Here is a 24865-nt window from a genome sequence, read left to right on the forward strand (position 1 = left end):
AACTGCCAAACACATTTTCAGTGCATGGTGGGATGAATGTAAGACAAATCAGGTATATCACCAATGGCTGGTATGACAAATGTTCTAAATCATTTCATTGATGTTGAGTAAGTCAAGGTACTTGAATGCTAATGCTCTAACCTGATATAAATGGTCATTAGACTTGAGCTAAAATCATATACTCACCACAATACTGTATTGAAGTAACTGTCCAGTGTTTCCAAATTTCTATTAAATATGACCTATAGCGTAATTAATTACAATATAAGTGAAATAGTTTTACTTCCAATGTATTTTAAGTATGTTAAAAAGCAGCTTTTCTGTTGGAATGACATCATCCTCTGAGGAAATACAAGCATTTTTGAAGCGGTCCATTTGAGATACAAGTTTAAGGTGGGTTTTATTTAAGTGTTTTTCCCCCCTCCAATTTATGCCTTGGCCACACGAGTATAGGATGAGCCAACAATGTAATTTGGGTATGAGTTAACAGAATATTAACTTTTACAAGTTAGATTTTCAATGGACAGTTACTTTAATTTTAATGTTGAAAAAATAGATAGGCAGTGAAATGGTCAATTCACAGAAGCTTCCGACTCCATAAGGTTCTGTTTCAACCGGCCACTGTTTCAACTGGTAGGATACTGTTTGATTGCTTATCATCGAAGGCGGTGAATTGAAAAATACAAGTTAATCTGGTTATTATACATTTATTACAATTTACCTCCTCCAAATTCCTCCATCACTGTCACTCTGGGTATTTTTAAAGCTCAACTCTGATTTGCATGATTGTGAAAGTCTACTTTTCATTAGAGGCTGTCATGGGAAGACTAGGGTCAAAGTCTGAGCAAATTTCTAAGCAAGAGAAACATGTCGACTGATGAATTATCCTATGTCTACAAAACAATGCTTTCAATGGAACTCACATAGTCAGGTCTTATAGTATGTTAATTAAATAACATTTTCTTAAAAATCCATAGATATATTCTTTCTCTGCTTCCATACCATTCACATCTCCAAAAGCCCACTTTGATATACAGTGATGCCACAGGTAAAAATGGTGATAGAATGTGCTTATGTCTGTGTGTATGTAGCTGTAACATTGCTGTGACACTACCTCAGGTGGGACTTCTACTCCACAGGGAAGTGAGCTCCTTGCCTCTGAAACCTGAATCACTCCCACCTGTTTGCCTCAGCACGCCCCCTCCCTCATTGTTTATAACTAACCTGCAGCCACCGAGAAGCACAGGAAGAGAACGAGAGAGTTTGTGTGTAGGAAAGAAAAACGCAGTACAGGTCACTCTCCGAGAACACAGGTAAATCAGCCAGTTTACTGACGCCCACATTCGCTCTCCCAGCAACAGCCTCCATCACCCCAGTGAAGGTAAGGCCCAGACTCCCCCTCTTTCTCTCTGAGTCAACGAAACCTGTTGTACCACTCCACTGTAGGGTAAACAATTATAAGTGAGAATAACAAGGGTTGACTCATCTGTTTGTTGAAAATGCTCCATAGAGTATGAATTTGATGTTGTGTTTTATATTCTCCTGTAGTCAGGTGCAGTGACAACATGGATTCCAACAATTCATTATTTGTTCCTCTCATGAGACCTTGACTCAAGCCTGTAAATATTCCTCTCTACAACCAGGTTTCCATCCAACCGTTTTAGGCGAGTAATGGCAACAGAACATTTTTCGGTAAACTTTCAAAATGTCGACAAAACAAAATACGCTAGACAAGATGAGACCTTTTTGTGTCGGTAAAATAAATTATGCGAGAAATGTAGGTGGAAACGCTTTTATGCGCAAATATTGATATAATAACCATCATGTCGAAGTAAACTTGGGAGTCACGCGATGACTTGTAGTCCCCCACTACGATTTGTCGGGAAAGCATGAACTGTAATTTATTAGGTTACAGATAAAATAAATCATGATGAATTTAACACGGTGGTGATAGTGAAAGGTGCTGAGCTTGATGCGCCTTCCCAATAAATATCGAGGGTTTTATTATGGTGACATGATAATCGATGCTTTGCTGCCATTTTAAAAAAATCTCACACTTTTGTCCATGATAATCTCATACGTACGCTTTAGCACGTGCCAATACCAGTGGACACACTTACTATAGAGCCCCACAATGGAGGCGTCATAATACCCATAAAAGCTAGCTGTCAAACAGGAAAATGGTTCCAATTGTTTTTCCACCATTCATTTTTCCCCATAGGGGATTTTTAGAAACACTTGTTTCATACTGTGGTACTTTATGTAGCCTAAGGCACTTTTTTTGTGAGAAACACCTCAGTAGAGTTGAAAATGGGATGGAAACCCATTTTAACTGCAAAATATATCTTTATGTGCACAATGTTGCACGCATAGCCTTTTATCTGCAGCAAGCCAATTTGATGGAAACACATCTCTGCTGGGAAAATGCGCATAGTTTATATACACATTTTAGAATATTCGAATGAAAATCTGTCGCCATTTGGACGGAACAAAGCTCATGACATCCTTTTAGATTTGTCCAGTGTTTAGAGTTTTAGCACGCTCAGCTCAGACAGAGAGTCTGACAGGGTTGTCTCTGTGAGTGAATTACTGTGTATACTCTTTCTGACAATTATTTAGATTTTTCCTGTTGGAATATTTTCATGTATTACCATTAAGCCAAAACCCCATAACTCAAAGCACTACCCTAGGGCTCATGAGGAAACCTACCTTCAAAAATGTAATCCTTCATACATTTAAAACTCCCATTTTGGAGTAGACTAAATGTTAGGAATTGTCATTGAACCATATTAGGTAAACTGTTACACGGGATGACAGCTGACGGAGATGAAGCTTTGATAAATATGATGTCTATACTTTCTTTCCTCTAGACGTTAATTGGCATGTTCGTCAACAGACATTTGTTATCTTGATCATCATTCCGGGAAATATTCGTCACCAGGTGTGTCCCCACTGGCTTCCTTGTGGATGAATTCATTATCCTAGCCTTCATGACTGAATACCACATTACTCCTAACATGATATCAACAAAGCTATGCCACTCACTGTGTCATACTATTCAGCAGCTTAAAGAATACTTGCCTGAAATTCACCTGATCATTGTAGCTATTGATTTCGTTTTTACGTTACTCTTGTCTAAATTATGTTCTTATTTAGCTGCTTTGTGTTTATTGCATTTAAATTTTCAAAGCATGTAAAGTCCTAAGGGCCATAGCTACTGTATATTATACTCACCTTTGTCTTTGTACCGTGTGTTGATGGCTCCTGGCTGGGATGTTTTCTTAGTCATTTGCATGTGACTGGTTGTTAATACATCACCAGGCTAACTATGCCCACCACTGTTGCCAATGGCTTTGTGAAGGCAGAAAATGAGTGGCCACTTGCAGGAAAAACTCTGCGAATGAAAGGGGGAAACCCAATTCAGGATATGTTGCTATGCGCCCTCTGGCCCATTCATATGATTAACCTGATGCTCATGGCTAAACATTGACACATTGATAAACATCCTGATGTTTAGCATCCATCTCTCAGTACTTGTACTGTATGCCGATGCCATTTCACTCTCTAAGTACACTATCTGGGACCGTATAAGATAAACACACTTATGGATACTTTAATCAGAAAATCAGAAATAAAATGACACGCATGTCAATCAGAAACTCCTTGATAGAGTTCACTGTCACACTACTGGTGCTACTGCCGCAGAGTGCTATTTGTTTGTTATTGCTGTAATTAAGAGTACAGTACAAACCAGCTGTCGTTTAGTCACTCAATCCCTGTTCCCATCCTATGGGTCATATGCAGACAGACAGTCCTAAACACACATAGTGGTAAAGGGCACCACATGGGGTCATAGAACAGTGCAGGATGAGATGATCCATAGATGGTTTAACTAGCAAACAGGACAGGACATAAACCTGCAGTGTGTGTGTAATGGGCTCCTGTGTTTTAATAGGCCTCTGATTGACACTGAGGGCGAGGAAGATAAAGTTCCTTACAATTTCCTTGTGCAGTCTGGACAGGTGATGGACACTGTTCTCATCTGAATAGCAGACCATGTTGAACATTTTGATAGCTTTCTTGTAATTAGATGTATTTTACATTGTACATTTTGTGGCCCCAGGTGGAAGAAGTGTTTTCAGACATCGAGTAAATTACTGTGAATACTCTTTCTGACAATTAGGCTATGGGACTGGTCTGCTTCTTGTATAATTTTAATCTGTTTAGGGGCCAAGTTATTTGTTTAGGGGCCCATTTTAAATGAAAATTCAGTGGAACATGCTGCCTTGTCATTGCCTTTGGACTTTCCTTAATTCTAAAGCAACGGCTCACTTAACTCTCGTTGGTGTTGGGAAAGCGGACTGTACAGTAAATTACATTAGTACAAAAAAAAAGCAAGGGTGCTCTTGACTGTTCAAGGACGATACGGTGATAGGGAGGATAAGGTAAGTGGCTGGTGTTTTTCCGCACTCCTTCCTTCCCGCGTCTTACTGTAGATGACAAAGGGCTGGTTTCCTGGTAACAAGTCAGAGACAGCAAACAGCATCAAGGAGTGTGTAGAACTGTTAATCCGTCACCTAATTAGACATAACAACTCATTGCAAATGACACGGAACAACTCTGTGCTAGAGTAGTAGAGAAACGCTTTGTCTCTGTTGTTTGACAGAATATATATTTGCTTCCTTAGTGACTGATTGTGTCTACAAAACCATAACTGTCACCTTCCAATATCATTCAATATGAGTCAAATGTTTATTCAGGTGTAGAAGGGTTCCTGGTGTAAGTTTTCAAGATAAGATTGTGACCAAAACCCTCAACATACAATTTCCAAAATGTCATTGATATATAACATCATAAGAAGTACATCATTTAGCTGTTTTGCTAAGATGGTACTTCCCCATTGAATTAAAGAGAACCTTTGGTCATGCTTCCTCCTCTAAACAGGCCTATAGACAGTAGGCTACAGACATAGGCAGTAGATTTAGTTCAGACTTTTGACCTCTGATCTCATCTTAATGATTCAGAACTCTCATAGAATTTCTAAACATTCTCATCATTACCATAGGTGATTATTCATAAATGTTCCCTTTCTCACCTTTTCCTCTTCTTTTCTTCCAGGCAGAAGAATTCATCAAGAATGGGTTGCTTCGGATTTCTCAAAGTCATGATGTTTGCTTTTAATGGCATCATCTTTGTAAGTTGGAGATGTTTTCATCTTTTTGAGTAAATGATGATATGATAATGATAACTGATGATAATAGCGGAGTTCAGTTATGCTTCACAATAATGAATATGCAGGCAATCAGAACACTCCTTATCACTTACTACTTCTGATCCTTATTCTCTGTCCCAGAAAAACAGTATCTAAATTGCAAGGTGAAAAAGTTATGAACATGAAACAAAAGGACAGACATTTGTTATGGTTTTACTACTTTTTATGACACAGACATGTCATTTTGGACCAGATAAAAAAGATTAGGCACAGAGTTGAATAGTGTGATGTGCTGCAAGCCAAATGAAGGAGATATTAATTTTTAATTTTTTTTTACTGGAAAATACCTATGTAGGCATGAAAAAATAAAGATGAAAAGAGAAATGTAGAACGTATTCATACCTCTTGACTTTTTCCACATTTTGTTGTTACAGCCCGAATTCAAAATGGATTAAATCAATAACAAATCTGAACCATCTACATACAATACCCCATAATAACAAACTGAAAACATGTTTTTAGAATACACTACCGTTCAGAAGTTTGGGGTCACTTAAAAATGTCCTTGTTTTTGAAAGAAAAGCAAAAACAAATTGTCCATTTAAAATACTTTCTGGCGCAGTACGGCACGCTGAAGATGGACATGGGCGGTGCCCCATGTCTCCTCCGCGCGCCGGAACCAGTCGTCCACCGCAGGAGCCTCGGTCTGACTCTGAAGCCAAGTAGCCAGAACCGGCTGATACCCCAATACGCACTGGTAGAGAGAAAGGTTAGTGGAGGAGTGGCGGAGTGAGTTCTGGGCCATCTCTGCCCAGGGCACGAACGCTGCCCACTCCTTCGGCCGGTCCTGGCAATAAGACCTCAGAAACGTACCCACATCCTGGTTAACTCTCTCCACCTGCCCGTTACTCTCAGGGTGAAAACCTGAGGTAAGGCTAACCGAGACCCCCAGACGTTCCATGAACGCCCTCCAGACCCTCGACGTGAACTGGGGACCCTGATCAGACACTATATCCTCAGGCACCCCGTAGTGCCGGAAGACGTGTGTAAATAGAGCCTCCGCAGTCTGTAGGGCCGTAGGGAGACCGGGCAAAGGGAGGAGATGAAAGAACTTAGAAAAACGATCCACAACGACCAGGATCGTGGTGTTACCCTGTGAAGGAGGAAGATCAGTCAGGAAATCCACCGACAGGTGCGACCATGGCCGTTGTGGAACGGGTAAGGGTTTTAACTTACCTCTGGGCAGGTGTCGAGGAGCCTTGCACTGAGTGCACACTGAACAGGAGGTAACATAAACCCTCACGTCCTTAGCTGAAGTGGGCCACCAGTACTTCCAGTACTAAGACAGCGCACCGTCCGACTGATACCAGGATGATCAGAGGAGGGTGACGTATGGGCCCAATAGATTAGCCGGTCGCGGACAGCAGACGGAACGTACAGACGCCCAGCCGGACACTGAAGGGGAGCGGGCTCTGTATGCAACGCCTGCTCAATGTCCACGTCCAGCTCCCACACTACCGGTGCCACCAGGCAAGAGGCCGGGAGTATGGGAGTGGGATCCATGGGCCGCTCCTCTGTATCATACAGCCGGGACAATGCGTCTGCCTTAACGTTCTGAGAGCCTGGTCTATAGGAAAGGGTGAAGACAAAACGGGTGAAAAACATGGCCCATCTTGCCTGGCGAGGGTTCAGTCTCCTCGCCGCCCGGATGTATTCCAGATTGCGGTGGTCAGTCCAGATGAGAAAAGGGTGTTTATCCCCCTAAAGCCAATGTCTCCACGCCTTCAAGGCCTTGACGACAGAAGGCCAGTATCCCGGAGTCGCCTCCTCACTGTTGACGTTGAGACTGGTGTTTTGCGGGTACTATTTAATGAAGCTGCCATTTGAGGACTTGTGAGGCGTTTGTTTCTCAAACTAGACACTAATGTACTTGTCCTCTTGCTCAGTCGTGCACCGGGGCCTCCTACTTCTCTTTCTATTCTGGTTAGAGCCAGTTTGAGCTGTTCTGTGAAGGGAGTAGTAAACAGCGTTGTACGAGATCTTCAGTTTCTTGGCAATTTCTTGCATGGAATAGCCTTCATTTCTCAGAACAAGAATAAACTGATAAGCTTCAGAAGAAAGTGCTTTGTTTCTGGCCATTTTGAGCCTGTAATCGGGCCCACAAATGCTGATGCTCCAGATACTCAACTAGTCTAAAGAAGGCCAGTTGTATTGCTTCTTTAATCAGAACAACAGTTTTCAGCTGTGCTAACAATTGCAAAAGGGTTTTCTAATGATCAATTACAGGCTGACTAGACCGAGCGTTGCAAAATACATTTAGAAATATATATTATTCAATTACTGCACCCACACTGCATTGCCAAGCACTAAAATAGAAGTCAGTTCTATTTGTGACGCAGATCGCGCTGCAAGTCCTGCCTCTCCCATCTCCTCATTGGTTTATAGAAGCAGGTACCCACGTGCCATCTCCTCATTGGCTATACCCACGTGGGTGACTGAAAGACGAACGAGGTCAGTGGCAGCAATGCACCTAATTTATGAAAGTTGCCAATCGCAATATAAAGTCAAGAGAAGAAAAAGCCTAGATTGAGGAGAGATGACTAGAAACTATTCGTTTGACCGGTTTATGTGTGGATTAAATGTCGGAGTAGAGGACCTTGTGCATTTCAGGTAAAATAACAACTCAATGTTTATATCCCAGGACAAATTAGCTAGCAACAGCAAGCTAGCTAAATAGAACAAATTAGCTAGCAAGTGCAAGCTAGTTAAATTGCCATAAATGTTTAATGCTTTTCGACCTGTCCCCAAATTAATGTAATTGGTTCAGAGTTTGTTTTGATATTGTAACCTGAATTTGGTGTGGTGGGACAAAATAAATGTATGCACGATGGTGCACGCGCACAGCCGGTTTGGGTTCCGTGTTAGCTAAGTCAAGTTTATCATTTTAAAAGGCTAACACAACGTGCCATTGGAACACAGGAGTGATGGTTGCTGATAATGGACCTCTGTACGCCTATGTAGATATGCCATATAAAGTCAGCCGTTGCAAGCTACAATAGTCATTTACAACATTAACAATGTCTACACTGTATTTCTGATTAATGTTATGTTATAAGAATTTGCTTTTCTTTCAAAACAAGGACATTTCTAAGTGACCCCAAACTTTTTAACGGTAGTGTAAGTATTCACACCCCTTTGCTATGAGACTCCAAATTGATCTAAGGTGCATCCAATTTCCCTTGATCATCCTTGAGAGGTCACTACAATTTGATTGGAGTCCACCTGTGGCCAATTCAATTGTTTGGACACGATGTAGGAAGAAACCCACCTGTCTATATAAGGTCCAACAGTTAACAGCGTATGTCAAAGCAGAAACCTTACCATGAAGTCCAAGTTACTCTCCGAGATAGTGATGAGGCATATATTTGGGGAAGGGTATAAAACAATTTCTGTAGTGTTGACATTTTTCAAGAGCACAGTGGACTCCATAAATATATAACTACTCAAACTCTGCCTAGAGCTGGCCGTCCGACCAAAATGAACAACCTGGAAAGGACCTTAGTCAGGGAGGTGACCATGAACCCAATGACCACTCTGACAGAACTACCTTGGAACCTTGGCTGAGAACCTGCCAGAAGGACAAGTCTCCACAGCACTTCACCAATCTGGGCTTTATGGGTGATTGGCGAAACAGAAGGTACTCCTGAGAAAAAGACGCATGCCTGGAGTGAAAGACTCTGAGATCATAAGGCAAAATATTCTGTGGTCTGATGAGACAAAAAGGTAATTATTTGGCCGGAATGCAAAGTGCTATGTCTGGAGAAAACCAGGCACAGCTCATCACCCATCTAACACCATCCCTACCGTGAAGCATGGTGGTGGCAGCATTAGGCTATGGGGATGCTTTTCAGCAGCAGGGACTGATAAGGATAGAGGGAACAAGGAATGGAGCCTGATACAGGAAAATCCTTAATGAGAACCTGCTTCAGAGTACAAATGACCTTAGACTGGGGTGTGATTTACGTTCCAACAGGACCATGACCCCAATCATACACCCGAAGCAACGCTGGAATGCTTCTGAACAAGAATATGAAAGTCCTTGAGTGGCCCAGCCAAAGTGACTCAAGGGTGTGAATACTTATATACAGTAAATGGGATTTCTGTATGTAGATGAGGGGAACAGGAACAGTGGGTTAACTGCCTTGTTCAGGGGCAGAATGACAGATTTGTACCTTGTCAGCTCGGGGATTCAATCTCGCAACCTTTTCGGTTACTAGTCCAACGCTCTAACCACTAGGCTACCTGCTGCCCCTTAATCAATTTTGAATTCAGGCTGTAACAACTAAATGCGGAATAAGTCAAGGGGGAGGAATACTTTCAGAAAGCACTGTATGTGCATGTTAGGTAAGACACAAAGGGCAGCAGTTGACGTGGTCTTGATTGAATTAATGGAAACCACCAAACAATGCTATGCTCTTTTCCCCCAGTTGGCGGGCGCTGCCATCCTGGGTGTGGGGATCTGGGTGAAGGTGGACAGCGGCTCGATCCTGGGGTTCCTCAAGGGGATAAAAGACGCTCCGGCGGAGATGAACCAGATCCTAAACGTGGGCTACCTGTTGATTGCTGTGGGGGCAGTGCTGCTGATCATAGGTTTCCTGGGTTGCTGTGGCGCCATGAAGGAGAGCAGGTGTATGCTGCTCCTGGTAGGTCACCTCAAACATGAGCTATTCAGTATATATGTGCTATGTTGTCACCAATGTGATTGACACTGACTCAGTCAATAAGCTTGATTGTCAAACTCCTCATCTGTTCTTTCAGAATGTTCTACAGTAGAGTAGGTAGCAACACGGATAAATGCAACAATTTCAAAGATTTTACTGGCTTACAGTTCATATAAGGAAATCAGTCAATTGAAATAAATTCATTAGGCCCTAATCTATGGATTTCACATGACTGGGAATACAGGTACGCAACTGTTGGTCACAGATACCTTAAAAAAGGCGTGTTTCAGAAAACCAGTTAGTATCTGGTGTGACCACCATTTGCTCATGCAGGGCAACAACTCCTTTGAATATTATTTTTTATTATTATGCAACAAAAAAAAAACATTTTTTTCTCCCCAATTTGTAGTTAGTCTTGTCCCATCGCTGCAACTCCCGTACGGACTCAGTAGAGGCAAAGGTCGAGGGTCATGAGTCCTCCGAAACACGACCCGTCTCGACACATTGCTCGCTTAACCCGGAGGCCAGCCAAACCAATGTGCCAGAGGAAACACCGTACAACTGGCGACTGAAGTCAGCGTTCATGCACCCGGCCGTCACAAGGAGTTGCTAGGGCGAGATGGGACAAGGACATCCTAGCCGGCCAAACCCTCCCCTAATCCGGACAACACTGGGCCAATTGTGCACCACTTCATGGGCCTCCCAGTCGTGGCCGGCTGCAACACAGCCAGGGATCGAACCCGGATCTGTAGTGACGCCTTTAGCACTGCGATGCAGTGCCTTAGACTGCTGACCCCTCGAGAGGCCCTTCCTTCGCATAGAGTTGATCAGGGTGTTGAATGTGGCCTGTGGAATGATGTCCCACTCCTCTTAAATGGCTGTGCGAAGTTGCTGGATATTGGTGGGAACTGGAAAAAGCTGTCGGACACGTCAATCCAGAGCATCCCAAACGTGCTTAATGGGTGACATGTCTCGTGAGTATGCAGGCCATGAAAGAACTGGGACATTTTCAGCTTCCAGGAATTTTGTACAGATCCTTGCGACATGGGGCCGTGCATTATCACGCTAAAACATTAGGTGATGACGGCAGATGAATGGCACAACAATGGGCCTCAGAATCTCATCATGGTATCTCTATGCATTCAAATTTCCAGCGATAAAAGGCAATTGTGTTTGTTGTCTGTAGCTTATGCCCGCCCATACCATAACCCCACCGCCACCATGGGGCACTCTGTTCACAACGTTGACATCAGCAAACCGCTTGCCCACATGACGCCATCTGCCCGGTACAGTTGAAACTGGGATTCATCTGTGAAGAGCACACTTCTCCACCATGCCAGTGACTATTAAAGAGGAGCATTTGCCCACTGAAGTTGGTTATGACGCCAAACTGCAATCAGGTCAAGACCCCGGTGAGGACAACGAGCGTGCAGATGTGATTCCCTGAGACAGTTTGTGCAGAAATTCTTTGGTTGTGCAAACCCACAGTTTCATCAGCTGTCCGGGTGGCTGGTCTTAGGCAATCCCGCAGGTGAAGAAGTCAGATGTGGAGGTCCTGGGCTGGCGTGGTTACACGTGGTCTGCGGTTTTGAGGCCGTTTGGACGTACTGCCAAATCCTCTAAAACGACGTTGGAGGCGGCTTATGGTAGAGAAATTAACATTACATTCTCTGGCAACAGTTCTGGTGGACATTCCTGCAGTCAGCATGCCAATTGCACGTTCCCTCAACTTGAGACATCAGTGGCATTGTGTTGTGTGACAGCAGCACATTTTAGAGTGGCTTTTTATTGTACACAGCACAAGGTGCACCTGTGTAATGATCATGTTGTTTAAGCAGCTTCTTGATATGCCACATCTGTCAGGTGGAAAGAATATCTTGGCAAAGGAAAAATGCTTACTAACAGGGATGTAAATGAATTTTTGCACAAAATGTGAGAGCAATAAGCTTTTTGTGCAAATGGAACATTTCTGGGATCTTTTTATTTCAGCTCATGAAACATAGGACCAACACTTTACATGTTGTGTTTATATTGTTGTTCAGTATATATGAAAAGTGTGTAAATGCACTGTAAACAGTTTTCTCAGTCCAGCCACTCAATCTCTTTCTTATGGTCTCCTTTTCCTCTTTTTCTAGTTCTTTGTTATTGTGTTGGTGGTGTTCATTGCAGAGGTGGCTGGAGCAGTGGTTATCCTGGTGTTTAAACCCTTGGTAAGCGTACATAGAGCCCATCCACTCTCCTCATATTGCTAAAGGGGGTTAAAGACTGTATGTGGAGCATTTGATGAAAAGACTACACTCTTAGAAAAAAATGTGCTATCTAGAATCTAAAAGGGTTCTTCGGCTGTCCCCATAGGCGAACCCTTTGAAGAACCCCTTTTTGTTCGAGGTAGAACCCTTTTGGTTCCAGGTAGAACTATTTTGGGTTCCATAAGAACCCTTTCCACAGAGGGTTCTACATAGAACCCAAAAGGGTTCTACCTGGAATGCTACCTGGAACCAAAAAGAGTTCTCCTATGGGGACAGCCGAAGAACCCTTTTGGAACCCTTTTTTCTAAGAGTGTGTGATTTGTGTTATGTCTTTCAGGCAGGTGAGTTGATTGAGAAACTGGGCACCAAAGTGGTTCAGAACATTAAGAAGGACTATGGACAAAATTCAGACGTCACCGCTCTCTGGAATGCTACTATGGATACGGTACTTTACAATATCCTGCCTGCCTGTTTTAATACCTTGGAAATAACATATTAGGCCTACAAATAATGTCTCAAATTACATTATTATGTCATTTTTATGTGCTTGTGTATTAGAAATCTTATTCAGTTTAGTCAACAGAATTGTTCTAATAAGATCTCTCTGTGTCCACTCTAGCTAAAGTGCTGTGGATTCTACAACTATACAGACTTCACTGACTCTCCATTTGAAAAATCCACCCATCTCTATCCTCAACAGTGCTGCCACGGTGCTGTTTTCAGCTCTTGTAATGATACAATTGCTGTATGTTAAGTTCATGTTTTAAGTATCCCCACATTTCTGTTATTACGGTGATATCACTCTGTTATTAGTACGCCTGCGCAGTAGTCTCACTGTTGATGGAACTGGCCTGAGTATAAGGGTGACGATGTACGGTGAAGTAAACGTTGTTAAACTGGAACCTAGTCGTTGTGTAATTTTGAGTTAACACTGTAGTCAGTGCGGGTAGAAACTTGGTACGAGTTCTGAACTCATCACCTCAAGTTAACCACACTACATCCATACTCGAACTCATCAATAGAAGGCTCATTTGAGAATGTAACACACTTTACAGTTGAACACCCAGTGGCCTCACCTGTCTAAATAACTGTATTACATTTGTGTGTCCCCACAGACAGTCACTGGCTGCTTCCCAAAGTTTAAGCAACTGATTGATGAAAACACTATTGTCATTGTGGCAGTGGCATTGGGAATCGCTGCTCTTGAGGTAATGTTGACTCCTTCCCTCTGTCTATTTCAAGGTCACAATCTCATTGTTTTGAAATACCACAAACATAGATGCAAATTATATGCCAATTCAACAAAAGTGATGTGTTCAGTTTCGTACAGCGGGCTTTGTTTAAAAGTTTTGCATAACCAAAGCATTTATTTACTGTTCCTGTTTCCCTAGATATTGGCGATGGTTGTCTCCATGACTTTGTACTGCATAATAGGCTCAAAGAGTGGCTGAAAACCAGTGGAGGAGGGAGGGCCATAGAGTCATCTGCCTGGATGGCATCTCTGGACACTCCTTAGGACAACTACCAGGATGGATGCATAAGAATCTCTGAAATCACCAAGGCTGAAGAGAAATCTAAGGAAGCTTTGTGAAAAGGAGAGGCGCCCCACCACTGAGCCAGTTTAAATCAAATCCTGTACAAGATTATTGGATATGGGAAATGTCTATTTGTTTTAATCTTTTATTGTATTGTATACATATTTCACTTGAAAATGATGCTGTCTTACATTTAGATTGAAGCAATACATTGCGTCTTAACTCCATTCCACTCTGCACAGTATCATCAAGATTTATATTATAATAACATTATCAATTCAATGTCAGGACATATATATGTGCCACTTTTTATAATTGTATTAATTGATTTTCTACAGATGCTACATGCTCTGGAGAATGAATAAAAATGTTGCAACTTGCAACGCTCTGAAAATAGGTTTAACTGATTTATTGCATTGTAACTATTGTATAATGGCAATGTTTTTAAAGTAAGTTTGTTTAACTCACGTTTTCGTATCAAAGGCACACATATCTATCCTAGTCCAAGTTCTCTCTAAAATAGTTAAATCTGTGTGGTGTCCATCTGCTGTTTGAATTTATTTCTTTAGTGTCTGTCTGTTCAGAAAGGATGCAAAACGGAGATTCACCACAGAATAACGTGTTAGAATTTTTGTTTTCTTGACAATATTTTCATTCTTTTTCATGGCAGACAAAAGTCAAGTGTGCTCAGTATGGGTGGGATTGGAAACAGGGATATTAAAAGGAGTGAGCCTATCCAAAAAACAGGCTTTCAACTTCTGTGAGATGAGCTGCCTGAGCTTGGACCAGGAAGTGTGTGTCCTAGGCTGGGGAGATCAACATGAGACTGAGGTACTGGTGGGGTCTGTGAATGGCACAGTGAAGACATTTAGCACAGAGAAGTGCATCTTCGCTGAGACCAGACAGTGTGGGGAGAGCACCCAGGGCAGGTTCACAGGACTTGCCGTCACAGACAGTGCTCTGATCACGTGTGTGGAGACGGGACTGCTGAGGGTCTGGAAGGAGGCCAGCACAGACACAGTTGAGATAAATGCTGGGACGAATATTTGTGGGATGTGACAGAATCCCACGCAGCTCAACCAAGTGGCCACAGGAGGGAAGGAGAATGGCCTAAAGGTCTGGGATCTGGAGAGTCCTGAAACACCCATTTTCACCTCCAAGAATGTACATAATGACTGGCTGGACTTGCGAATGCCAGAGTGGGTTAGAGACATGGCCTTCATCCCAGACTCCGACAAGATCGTCACCTGCACAGGTCACCACCAGGTGTGAGTGTATGAGCCAGCCTCTCCCCAGACGCGCCCGGTTCTGGAGGCTCATTTTGGGGAGTACACCCTCACAGCCCTCTCCCTCCCTGCCAACCAAGACAGTGTTGTAGTGGGCAACACACATGGAGAACTCGCCATCTTAGATTTGCGGAAAGGTCTGGTGCGTGGGTGTTTGCAGGGGCTGGCAGGAGGAGTGCGGGGGCTGCAGTGCCACCCCTCTCCCTCTGGTGGCTTCCTGTGGTTTGGATTGCTTTCTGAGAGTACACAGGCTGGAGGACCGCTCCCTACAGCACAAGGTGTATCTAAAGTCACGACTCAACTGTGTGCTTTGTCCAGCAAAGATCTAGAGCTGAGCAGTTCAGCAGTAACCGGAGATGTGGAGGAAGTGAAATAAGAGGAAGGGGAAGTGGATGAGGTGTGGGACACTATGGAGATGATAAAAGACCAGGCTAAGAAGAGAGCAACAGAAGAGGAGGCCGTAGTTACAGGTGTAGAGAAGTCTACGAAGAAAAGAAAAGTGGTCAAATGACCCACAGTGGAGAGCTTAAGGAAAGAGCTGTGCTCTCTGAGAAACGCAGAAGCTCTAGAGGTCTGCCAAAAGTCTGTGTTGCGGATGTACAGACTGTTTTCCTGTTGAGTCTGTACTGCAATAGCTGTAGTTTTCCTATTAAAACTAAACTCACTCTGGAGTTGTTTGCATGCCCTTCTATACCAACTTCCTTGAAATGTAGCAAACATAAATAATATATATATTTATTATTATTATTACTATTTTTGGCAACAAAAAAGTGTATTGAATGTACAATATCCCCAGGGCTATTACAATATTTCATAGAACTCTGAACATGATTGGTTCTTGTAAGTGTGGGTGTGTGACAGTGAGAGTGCAACGCCCCTAATAAAACGACCGATGACGTCTGATTAAAAAATAAAAACACAGCACAGAGTTGTTAAACCCAGAGGCGCAACATCGCGAGACTTCCGGGAACGCTTGCGAAACAGGCAATCGATCAGGCAGGGGTTTGTGGTTTAAAAAGTCAATGAGAGAAGGGAAATCTAAAGGCACAATGTAGATTCGAGGCGATGTCTTAAGTAGTTGAACATGTTATTACTCCAACCTTGTGAAAGTGACAAACTGACACGTTTTCATTTTCGTCATAAAACAACTTTAAGGAGTGCATTTGATTTTGACGGCCTGCACATGCGCACAGGCGCGAGACGACCGTTAGACTAAATGGCGTTTTCTACGTATTAGTTTAGCTAGCAAAGTCGCCATGACATCGCCTACGAGTGTGATCGGGGATTTCTATTGGAGAAACAGTTTTAGCCTTTCTTCATACTGTACTGGTTTTGACCGCAGTGTGTTGTGACTGGACCGAGAATATGACACCTGTTGGCCAGGCAGACACAGACAGTTGGCAGCAAGTAGGCCTTAATAGCAGTAGGCCTAAATCGTCTGTACCTATTAAAAGTAAGGACAGACGCTAACGTTAGCTCGCTAGCTTAAATGGCGCTAGCTAGATAGCTAATTTAACTATAACGTCTCAACATAGCGGGTTGACTAGCTAAGTTAGCTAACTACCAGTAGCAAGCGATCCATGGCCAGGTCACTCTAGCTAGGCTAATAGTTAGCTAGCCACGTTAGTTAGCTAACACTAGCCAGCTCGAACTGATCGTTAATGTTAGTTATTAAAGGGAGAATCTGGGATTGTTACATCCATTTTTGTATCCATATTTTTAATTAGTGATAGTATTAGATAGCTATTTACTCTTGAAGAATTTAACTCATACATTTATCATGAGCTTAACATTAGTTAAACTGCTTTACCACATTCAAACCCAAAATTGTATAAGCATATATATTCTATTGTTTGTAAACAATGTAAATTTAAACAAACTGTATAGCTGCAAAACATGGTTAACATTTGTATCTAATGGATGGTCAGTCCTGGCATCCATAGCTCCATCTTTGAATTTGAGAGTAGTTACATTTCTTCAGTCCCATCTCTCAGCTGTTTATCAAAAATGTGTTCCGTTAACTAGTATTATTATAAGCCTATCCTGTTCTGTATAATTTTGTCATATTTTCTCCTTTCATTATAGAAGGTCGAACTTGCAAAATGGCTAGACATGACAAACTGTACACATGGATGCGGTATTTGATGTTGCTGCTTTGTGTGATACTTGTTGTAAGTAGCTAAATGTTGCCTAGCTAGCAAACAGCCCAGTTGAACTGTGTCTGTGTTTAAAATGCAAATAATGAACATTCTTCTATAATCGATAATGTAAACTGTTCTGAGCTAGCTATAGAAATATAGTCGCCCTCTCATAAAACCGAGGTTTGTGAATGCATTGCAAAAGTCAAACACACAGAAGAAGACAGCAACTGCTGTTGTTGTCATTGTAATATTACCTAGCCTGAGAAATCCATCTGGCAAAACAGAAGGAAAAAAACAGGTCCATAACAACTCAAACGCAATTTATTAACAGATGATAAAAATAAAAAAAATGAAAGAACACCATCATCTTTCTCTCCCCTCCAGATAAGTGGCTTTGTGCTGCTGGGGCTTGGCGCATGGATTAGATATGGAGCAGCTACGTTTGTGGATGTCCTGGGCTCCTACTCGTCTCAGCTCATCTACATCAGCTACATCTGTATTGGTATGGGCTCAGTGCTGTCTTTCACGGGTCTCATCGGCTGCTGTGGGGCTTGGAAAGAGAACCGCTTCTTTATCATGCTGGTGAGAGACAACAGTTGTGCAGTCAATTTCAAGGCACCAGACAATAATTGTCTTACTGTGTTATACTAAATGTCCCACTCTTTTCCCCCTGCAAGCTTCAATAAGAGGCAACATTTTCACTATCTCTGCATTTTTTGTACCCTGAACAGTTTTTCTTCATCGTGACAATGCTATTTGTTGCTGAAATCATTGGGACTATTTTTGTCTTGACGTACCGGAATCTGGTAAGAATAAATGAACATGCTGGCATCTGTATCATCAAGTAGGCGAACCTATATCATAATTTAGAGCCCTGTAAATTAATGAATTATTTGAATGATATAGCCTAGCCAGGCTATGCCTTTCAATAAGCTGTGATGTCTATATGTGACAGGTTAGCTTAGTGGTACGTGATGCAAGCAAGAATTCCCTTATGACTGCCTATATGGGCCCAGCGGCAACAGACCCAATCTCAACAGCATGGAACACAGTCATGGTCAAGGTGAGAGGCTCTAATGGGGAAAGGTCCAAATAGGCTTGGCTTTGCTATTTGGTTCCTTTGACCACCAGAGCATCCCAGACAGTAGTTATTACAGCTAATGTATTTGATGTCTTTATTGGTTTTTCATCTCTTAGTTCAAATGCTGTGGTTTTGAGAACTCGACTGTAGATTTCAAGGGCTCTGTATTCAGTACTACCACGGGTTTGAACTACCCTAAGACTTGCTGTGTGAACAAGACCCTTGCAGACTGTGACGGTATCACCATCACTCCAAGTCTGATCCAACCACAGGTAACCTAACCCAATGCCTCACTGCACTATGTTGTATCAGTCTGTGCTCTAATGCTGTAAAGCCTTAAGCCAAATGCCCCCTGTGTGTTTCCCCCAGAGCTGCTTTGGTAAGGTCATCACAGTGATCAGAGAGCAGAGTGTCATCCTGGGATCAGCAGCTGGCTGCATATGTATGATGGAGGTATGGTATGGGAGAATCTCAATCAGTTTTGCTTGACTCCTCGCGTCGTCTCCTCTGTCCTCTCCTCACCTGATGAAAAGATGGTGCCGAAGAACATGGCTGACGTTTTACATTCATTCATTGAACCAATTGTGCTATTTTGTTAGTTGTTTTGTGTAACTTATTTTTTTACTTATTGTGTACTTGTTGCTGCTACCGTCTCTTATGACTGAAAATAACTTCTGGACATCAGAACAGCGATTACTCATCGCAGCCTGGAAGAAACTTTTTCCTTTAACGAGTCCAACAAGAAGGAAATCCTGCTTTCACTGGAACAGACCCAGACATCCGCTTTTTGGGTGAAGAAAAGACGAAGGAAAAGGGGCCGCAGATCGGGCAGCCTTCTGAGAATCTGTAGGCGAGCGAGTAAACTCCCACTGCCATTCGTTCTTCTTGCTTACGTGCAATCATTGGAAAATAAAATTGATGACCTACGATTAAGATTATCCCACCAACGGGACATTAAAAACTGTAACATCTTATATTTCATCAAGACGTGGCTGAACAACGTTACAGACAATATAGAGTTATCGGGATTTTCCATGCACCGGCAGAACAGAGACGCTACCTCTGGTAAGAGAAGGGGTGGGGGGGTGTGTCTTTGTCAATAACAGCTGGTGCGCAATGTCTAATATTAAAGAAGTCTTGAGGTATTGCTCGCCTGAGGTAGAGCACCTTACCTTATAAGCTGTAGACCACACTATCTACCAAGAAAGTTCTCATCTATATTATTCGTAGCCGTCTATTTACCACCACAAAACGAAGCTGGCACTAAGACCACGCTCAACCAACTCTATAAGGCCATGAGCAAAGAAGAAAATGCTCACCCAGAAGCGGCGCTCCTAGTAGCCGGGGACTTTAATGCAGGCAAACTTAAATCAGTTTTACCAAATTTTTACCAGCATGTCACATGTGCAACCAAAAAAAAAAATCCAAGACCACCTTTATTCCACACACAGAGATGCATACAAAGCTCTCCCTCACCCTCCATTTGACAAATATGACCATAATTATATCCTCCTGATTCCTGCTTACAAGCAAAAACTAAAACAGGAAGTACCAGTGACTCGCTCAATACGGAAGTGGTAAGATGGCACGGATGCTAAACTACATGACTGTTTTGCTAGCACAGACTGGAATATGTTCCGGGATTCATCCAATGGCATTGAGGAGTACACCACTGTCGTGACGTTGTATTGATTAATGTGACGACTGCTGCTCGTCAATTGATTAAAAGTTTATAATTGCGTGATTAAATGAATCGGGCAATTATTAACTCATTAACCTGGCGCACCATGTTAAAGTTTGGATATATTTCCCAAATTAACTCAAAGAATATCAGAATATTGATTTTACAACAGTCGCTAATCAATCAATTTCCTCTACAGTCTCATTCTGAACGTCGCATAATCCGGGAATCTGCACAAACCCGAGTCTCACCAAATAAGTCCGTACCACACCAATTGAGTTGATTATTTATTTGCTAACAAACTAAAATTATAATATAAGATACACATACACAAACACACAGTCTAGGCTATTGATTAGAACTTAGTACGATAAAACAGGTCCCTAGCGGGCCAACACAATATGACGCGGGTTACACAAAATGGGTATTTCAAAAGAGAGAGAGAGTGCACGAGAGAAAAAGACACTTGGGTGCATTTGTCAGCTATGCTTATTTTAACCCTAACCTTGCCTCGAACTGCCGCTCTTATGGGTCAGAATATAATGATGTAATTACGTGTTGAAGGTCTCAGATGGGTGTCTCTGCGTGGACCGGATTCCGACTTCTCTTATGACGGTCCATCTTCGGTTACCGGGTGTAACGCTCTGTTTCTCCTCACGATGTCAGTGTCATTTCTCTTGGTGGTCTGTTTCCTCATCCTTGCTCTGAAAAGTGGTTTTCGGAGGAGGGCTAATCAGCCGTGTGGATGGTTCCAGCATGTGAAGGAAAACAGTGTAGACACAGAATTCCTTGGAGAGTGGTGACCGGGTGGTCCTGCATGAATTTACCCCGTTTAGATACAGCTACTCGTCCGTAACATAGGTTGTTAAAGGGTTCCTTTGTCTTCTTCAACCTTGTGTTGCGTTTTGGGTTTGCTGACCACTCAGACCTTGGCTGCAGCTCAGGGTCCCTTAGTCTAATATGTTAATTCTTAACTCATGTTTTATACCCTGGGGTCAGAAATGGGCGTTTCCGCCTTTAGGGCAATTCTCTGGGCATACCAAGTTATGAGGCAAGGTCTGGATTTTACTCAGATCCAATTTAGACAACTAACTTCACATTTCATCTTTACAAAAACATTCTCTTTGATCAGGACATTTTCCACACAACAATATGCAAACGGTAGGCACACATAAGGAAAACTCTTAAAGTTACAATGTTTTCGTTATACCGTCATCCTTTAACTTTTAATAACATTAAAAAAAAAAACATTATTTTCATATTCCATCTATCGTCATTACCACCATTGTGGCTGACGAAACCTATTGTCCCAAAGTCCATTTATTGCATGTTCTGAGGCCGGTTCTCCATAGTGACAGGACAAGGAATTTTGTCTACTGCCTTAAGATTTACAATGGGCGTGAGGTGTCATAAAATCCCCCCATCTCCATACCTCTCGATCTCTTCCCCTCTGGTGGGTGTGAGCGATCTCTCTGTATGATTGTGGTCCACGGTAACCTGACCCGAGCAGGCCAGTCATGACACCACCTCAGGCAATCACTTCATCAATAAGTGCATCGACGACATTGTCCCCACAGTGACTGTACGTACATATCCCAACCAGAAGCCATGGATTACAGGCAACATCTGCATTGAGCTAAAGGCTAGAGCTGCCGCTTTCAAGGAGCAGGAGACTAATCCGGACACTTATAAGAAATCACGCTATGCCCTCAGACGAACCATGAAACAAGCAAAGCGTCAATATAGGATTAAGATTGAATCCTACTACACCGGCTCTGACGCTCGTCAGTTGTGGCAGGGCTTTAAAACTATTACGGACTGCAAAGGGAAACCCAGACGCGAGTTGCCCTGTGACGCGAGCCTAGCAGACGAGCTAAATGCCTTTTATGTTCGCTTTGAGGCAAGCAACACTGAAGCATGTACGAGAGCACCAGCTGTTCTGGATGACTGTGTGATAACGCTCTCGGTAGCCGATGTGAACAAAACCTTTGAACAGGTCAACATTCACATAGCCGCTGGGCCAGACGGATTACCAGGGCGTGTACTCAAAGCATGCGCGGACCAACTGTCAAGTGTCTTCACTGACATTTTCAACCTCTCCCTGACCGAGTCTGAAATACCTACATGTTTTGAGCAGACCACCATAGTCCATGTGCCCAAGGAAGCAAAGGTAACCTGCCTAAATGATTACGGCCCCGTGGCACTCACGCCGGTAGCCATGAAATGCTTTGAAAGGCTGGCTGGTCACAGCATCCTCCCGGACACCCTAGACCCACTCCAATTCACATACCGCCCTAACAGATCCACAGATGACCCTAACGCTAAACCTTTTCCCCCTCAGGAGACTGAAAAGATTTGGCATGGGTCCCCAGATCCTCAAAAGGTTCTACAACTGCACCATCGAGAGCATCCTGACCGGTTACATCACCGCCTGGTATGGCAACTGCTCGGCATCTGACCGTAAGGCGCTACAGAGGGTAGTGCGAACGGCCCAGTACATCACTGGTGCCAAGCTTCCTGCCATCCAGGACCTATATAATAGGCGGTGTCAGAGGAAAGCCCATAAAATTGTCAGAGACTCCAGTCACCCAGTCACTCTGCTACCGGCAAGCAGTACTGGAGCGCCAAGTCTAGGACCAAAAGGCTCCTCAACAGCTTCTACCACCAAGCCATAAGACTGCTGAACAATTAATAAAATAGCCACCGCACAATTTACATTGACCCCCCCGTCCCTTTTGTACACTGCTGCTACTCGCTGTTTATTATCAATGCATAGTCACTTCACCCCTACCTACATGTACAATTTACCTCAACTAACCTGTACCCCCACACAATGACTAGGTACCGGTGCCCCCTGTATATAGCCTCGTTATTCTTATTGTGTTACTTTTTATTATTACTTTTTATTTTAAGTCTACTTGGTAAATATTTTCTTAACTCTTCTTGAACTACACTGTTGGTTAAGGACTTGTAAGTAAGCATTTCACGGTAAATTTCTACACTTGTATTCGGCGCATGTGACAAATAAAGATTGATTTGATTTTGATTTGACCTCTTTTTAAAAAATGTCAAAAGTAATCGAGGATAGAAGTCGAGGAGAGGAAACGTGTATAAAAAAAAAAAAAAAAAAAGTGCTTGTATGAAGTGACTCTTTCTCCACTAGCTCGTCATCAGGCAGATGACGTTTACAGAGAAGGAATCGCAAAATACATGTATAAAGTGGTAAAAATACAAAAAGATTAGTAATGTAGAATTTTTAAATCTGTGCATGCTTTTCCCCTCTGAGTAAACAGCTGATTCAAAGGGGGAGTGGCAGATTTCAAAACACTTCGCAGAGGATGCACTTCAGTATTCTTTGCCAAACAAAGTAATTGAGGAAGGGCGCAAACTCCTCTGTTCGCTTACTAACGAATTTCAACTGTTCTTAATAACCACTTATCGGTTTCCGGGTCACGGAGGAAAGGAGGAAGAGGAGTTGAGGAGTGGACTTTTGCCCAATTGAGAATCTCCCTATGAGTTACACTGCTCTCTCAAGTTCTTCTGGAGAACTTTAACCTCTCTCAGACCCAAGGACTATTGCTGAAAAGAACTGCACTTTTTAAAGCATAGTAATGCTTTTTCTACAGTAGCTCACCATTAGGACCTAAAGAGTATTCTTAGTTTGATAGCTATCTATTCTATAGCAATTGGTTGCTGAATAGAGAATGTTGCTTGGCTTCAAGTCATTGTTTTCCTGTCCTCTCCTCTTTGCAGTTATCCTCCATGATCCTTGCCATGGTTTTGTTTGTGAAGTTGGGGCTCATGAGGCATCCATGGTGAAGCCAAATGGTCCATCCACACCTGGAGGACACCAACAATCTACACAGGCAACAATAAAGTTCTGCTAAATTATAAAAGTTTGTGTGTTTTCCTTAGTTGAAATTGTATCTGTTATTTTGGTTATATTAAAAGTTGAATATATTATTTTTAAAGCTATGTACTTTGTTTTCACTGGGAATGGGAAACCTAGTCAGTTGCACAACTGAATTCATTCAACCGAAATGTGTCTTCCTCGTTTAACTCAACACCTCTGAATCAGAGAGGTGCAGGGGGCTGCCTTAATTGATGTCATCGGCACCCAGGGAGCAGAGTGTCGGGGGTTAACTGCCTTGCTCAAGGGCAAAAATGACGATTTTTACACTTTGCCAGCTCAGGGATTCAAACCAGTTTCCTTTCAGTTACTGGCCCAATGCTCCTAACTGCTAGGCTACCTGCCGCCCCGATGTTATGTTAAATTCCAACATAATGTGTAACCTGCAATCGTCTCAGTTTAATTTTAGTGCTCACAAATATGACAACAGCACCCTCATGTGAAATGATTAGTTAGTGAAGTGTAGAGAGAAGACATTTTTAAGGTGACTTGATATGCAATAGCTGCTTCTATTTAAACAAAATAGCTGATTGATGTAGATCTATTTTTTGCTTTGATTATGTTTTATTTATTTTTACATCTATACATCTATTGCCACTATTGTTCATAAGGAGTAGAATATGTCTTATTCAAAAAGTGACACTTGAAGGCCACATCTAAAATCCCTGTGTTTACAGGACTCTGTCCACATCACAAGGGATTTTGTGTATGACTTTGGCTTCCTCATGCTTGATCAATCTTTATTGGAAGGAGATCAACAACATGTACTAAACAGGCAAACATCAGAGTTAGACATTACAGTTATAGTGTTCACCATAAAGTTGAATAATACTGTAACCTTGCTTGTTAAGCTTTAGATGAATTCCTAACTGAATTAAAAGGGTGATCAGTCCACATATTGTACAATAATTTTTCAGTGATCAAATGGAAAGAAATGGGGGTGTTTACTGCAGCTGGTTATAAGGTACCACAGTGTTGAGTCATAATACTGTAATGAAACAGGCAGGGAGCAGGTCTCGAACCCTCGACCTTCTAGTCCGAAGTCCGGC

The 24865-nt window shown here is 42.6% G+C and overlaps 2 protein-coding genes, 1 long non-coding RNA gene and 1 pseudogene across 3 annotated transcripts; 3 read left to right on the forward strand and 1 right to left on the reverse strand.

The window, feature by feature from the left end:
- The first annotated feature begins 1213 nt into the window (after positions 1-1213).
- Positions 1214-14091, forward strand: LOC129826572 (tetraspanin-1-like). Its single transcript, XM_055887465.1, has 8 exons — positions 1214-1381; positions 5119-5194; positions 9700-9915; positions 12069-12143; positions 12520-12627; positions 12802-12927; positions 13298-13390; positions 13574-14091. Exons 2-8 carry the CDS (start codon positions 5138-5140, stop codon positions 13631-13633), a joined length of 735 nt encoding a protein of 244 aa, XP_055743440.1. The 5' UTR covers positions 1214-1381; positions 5119-5137; the 3' UTR covers positions 13634-14091.
- Positions 14092-14337: 246 nt separating this feature from the next.
- LOC129826576 (WD repeat-containing protein 74-like) lies at positions 14338-15514 on the forward strand (annotated as a pseudogene).
- A 1417-nt stretch (positions 15515-16931) lies between these two features.
- Positions 16932-23787, forward strand: LOC129826583 (tetraspanin-16-like). Its single transcript, XM_055887488.1, has 7 exons — positions 16932-17174; positions 17529-17726; positions 17876-17950; positions 18100-18207; positions 18342-18497; positions 18595-18678; positions 23660-23787. Exons 1-7 carry the CDS (start codon positions 17106-17108, stop codon positions 23723-23725), a joined length of 756 nt encoding a protein of 251 aa, XP_055743463.1. The 5' UTR covers positions 16932-17105; the 3' UTR covers positions 23726-23787.
- On the reverse strand, positions 17446-19849 carry LOC129826591 (uncharacterized). Its single transcript, XR_008755045.1, has 2 exons — positions 19545-19849; positions 17446-17723 (listed from the first exon to the last, which is right to left on the reverse strand). It is a non-coding gene; the product is annotated as an uncharacterized LOC129826591 (long non-coding RNA).
- Positions 23788-24865: the final 1078 nt, after the last annotated feature.

This window comes from Salvelinus fontinalis, chromosome 2, assembly GCF_029448725.1.
Source record: "Salvelinus fontinalis isolate EN_2023a chromosome 2, ASM2944872v1, whole genome shotgun sequence".
NCBI lineage: Eukaryota > Metazoa > Chordata > Actinopteri > Salmoniformes > Salmonidae > Salvelinus > Salvelinus fontinalis.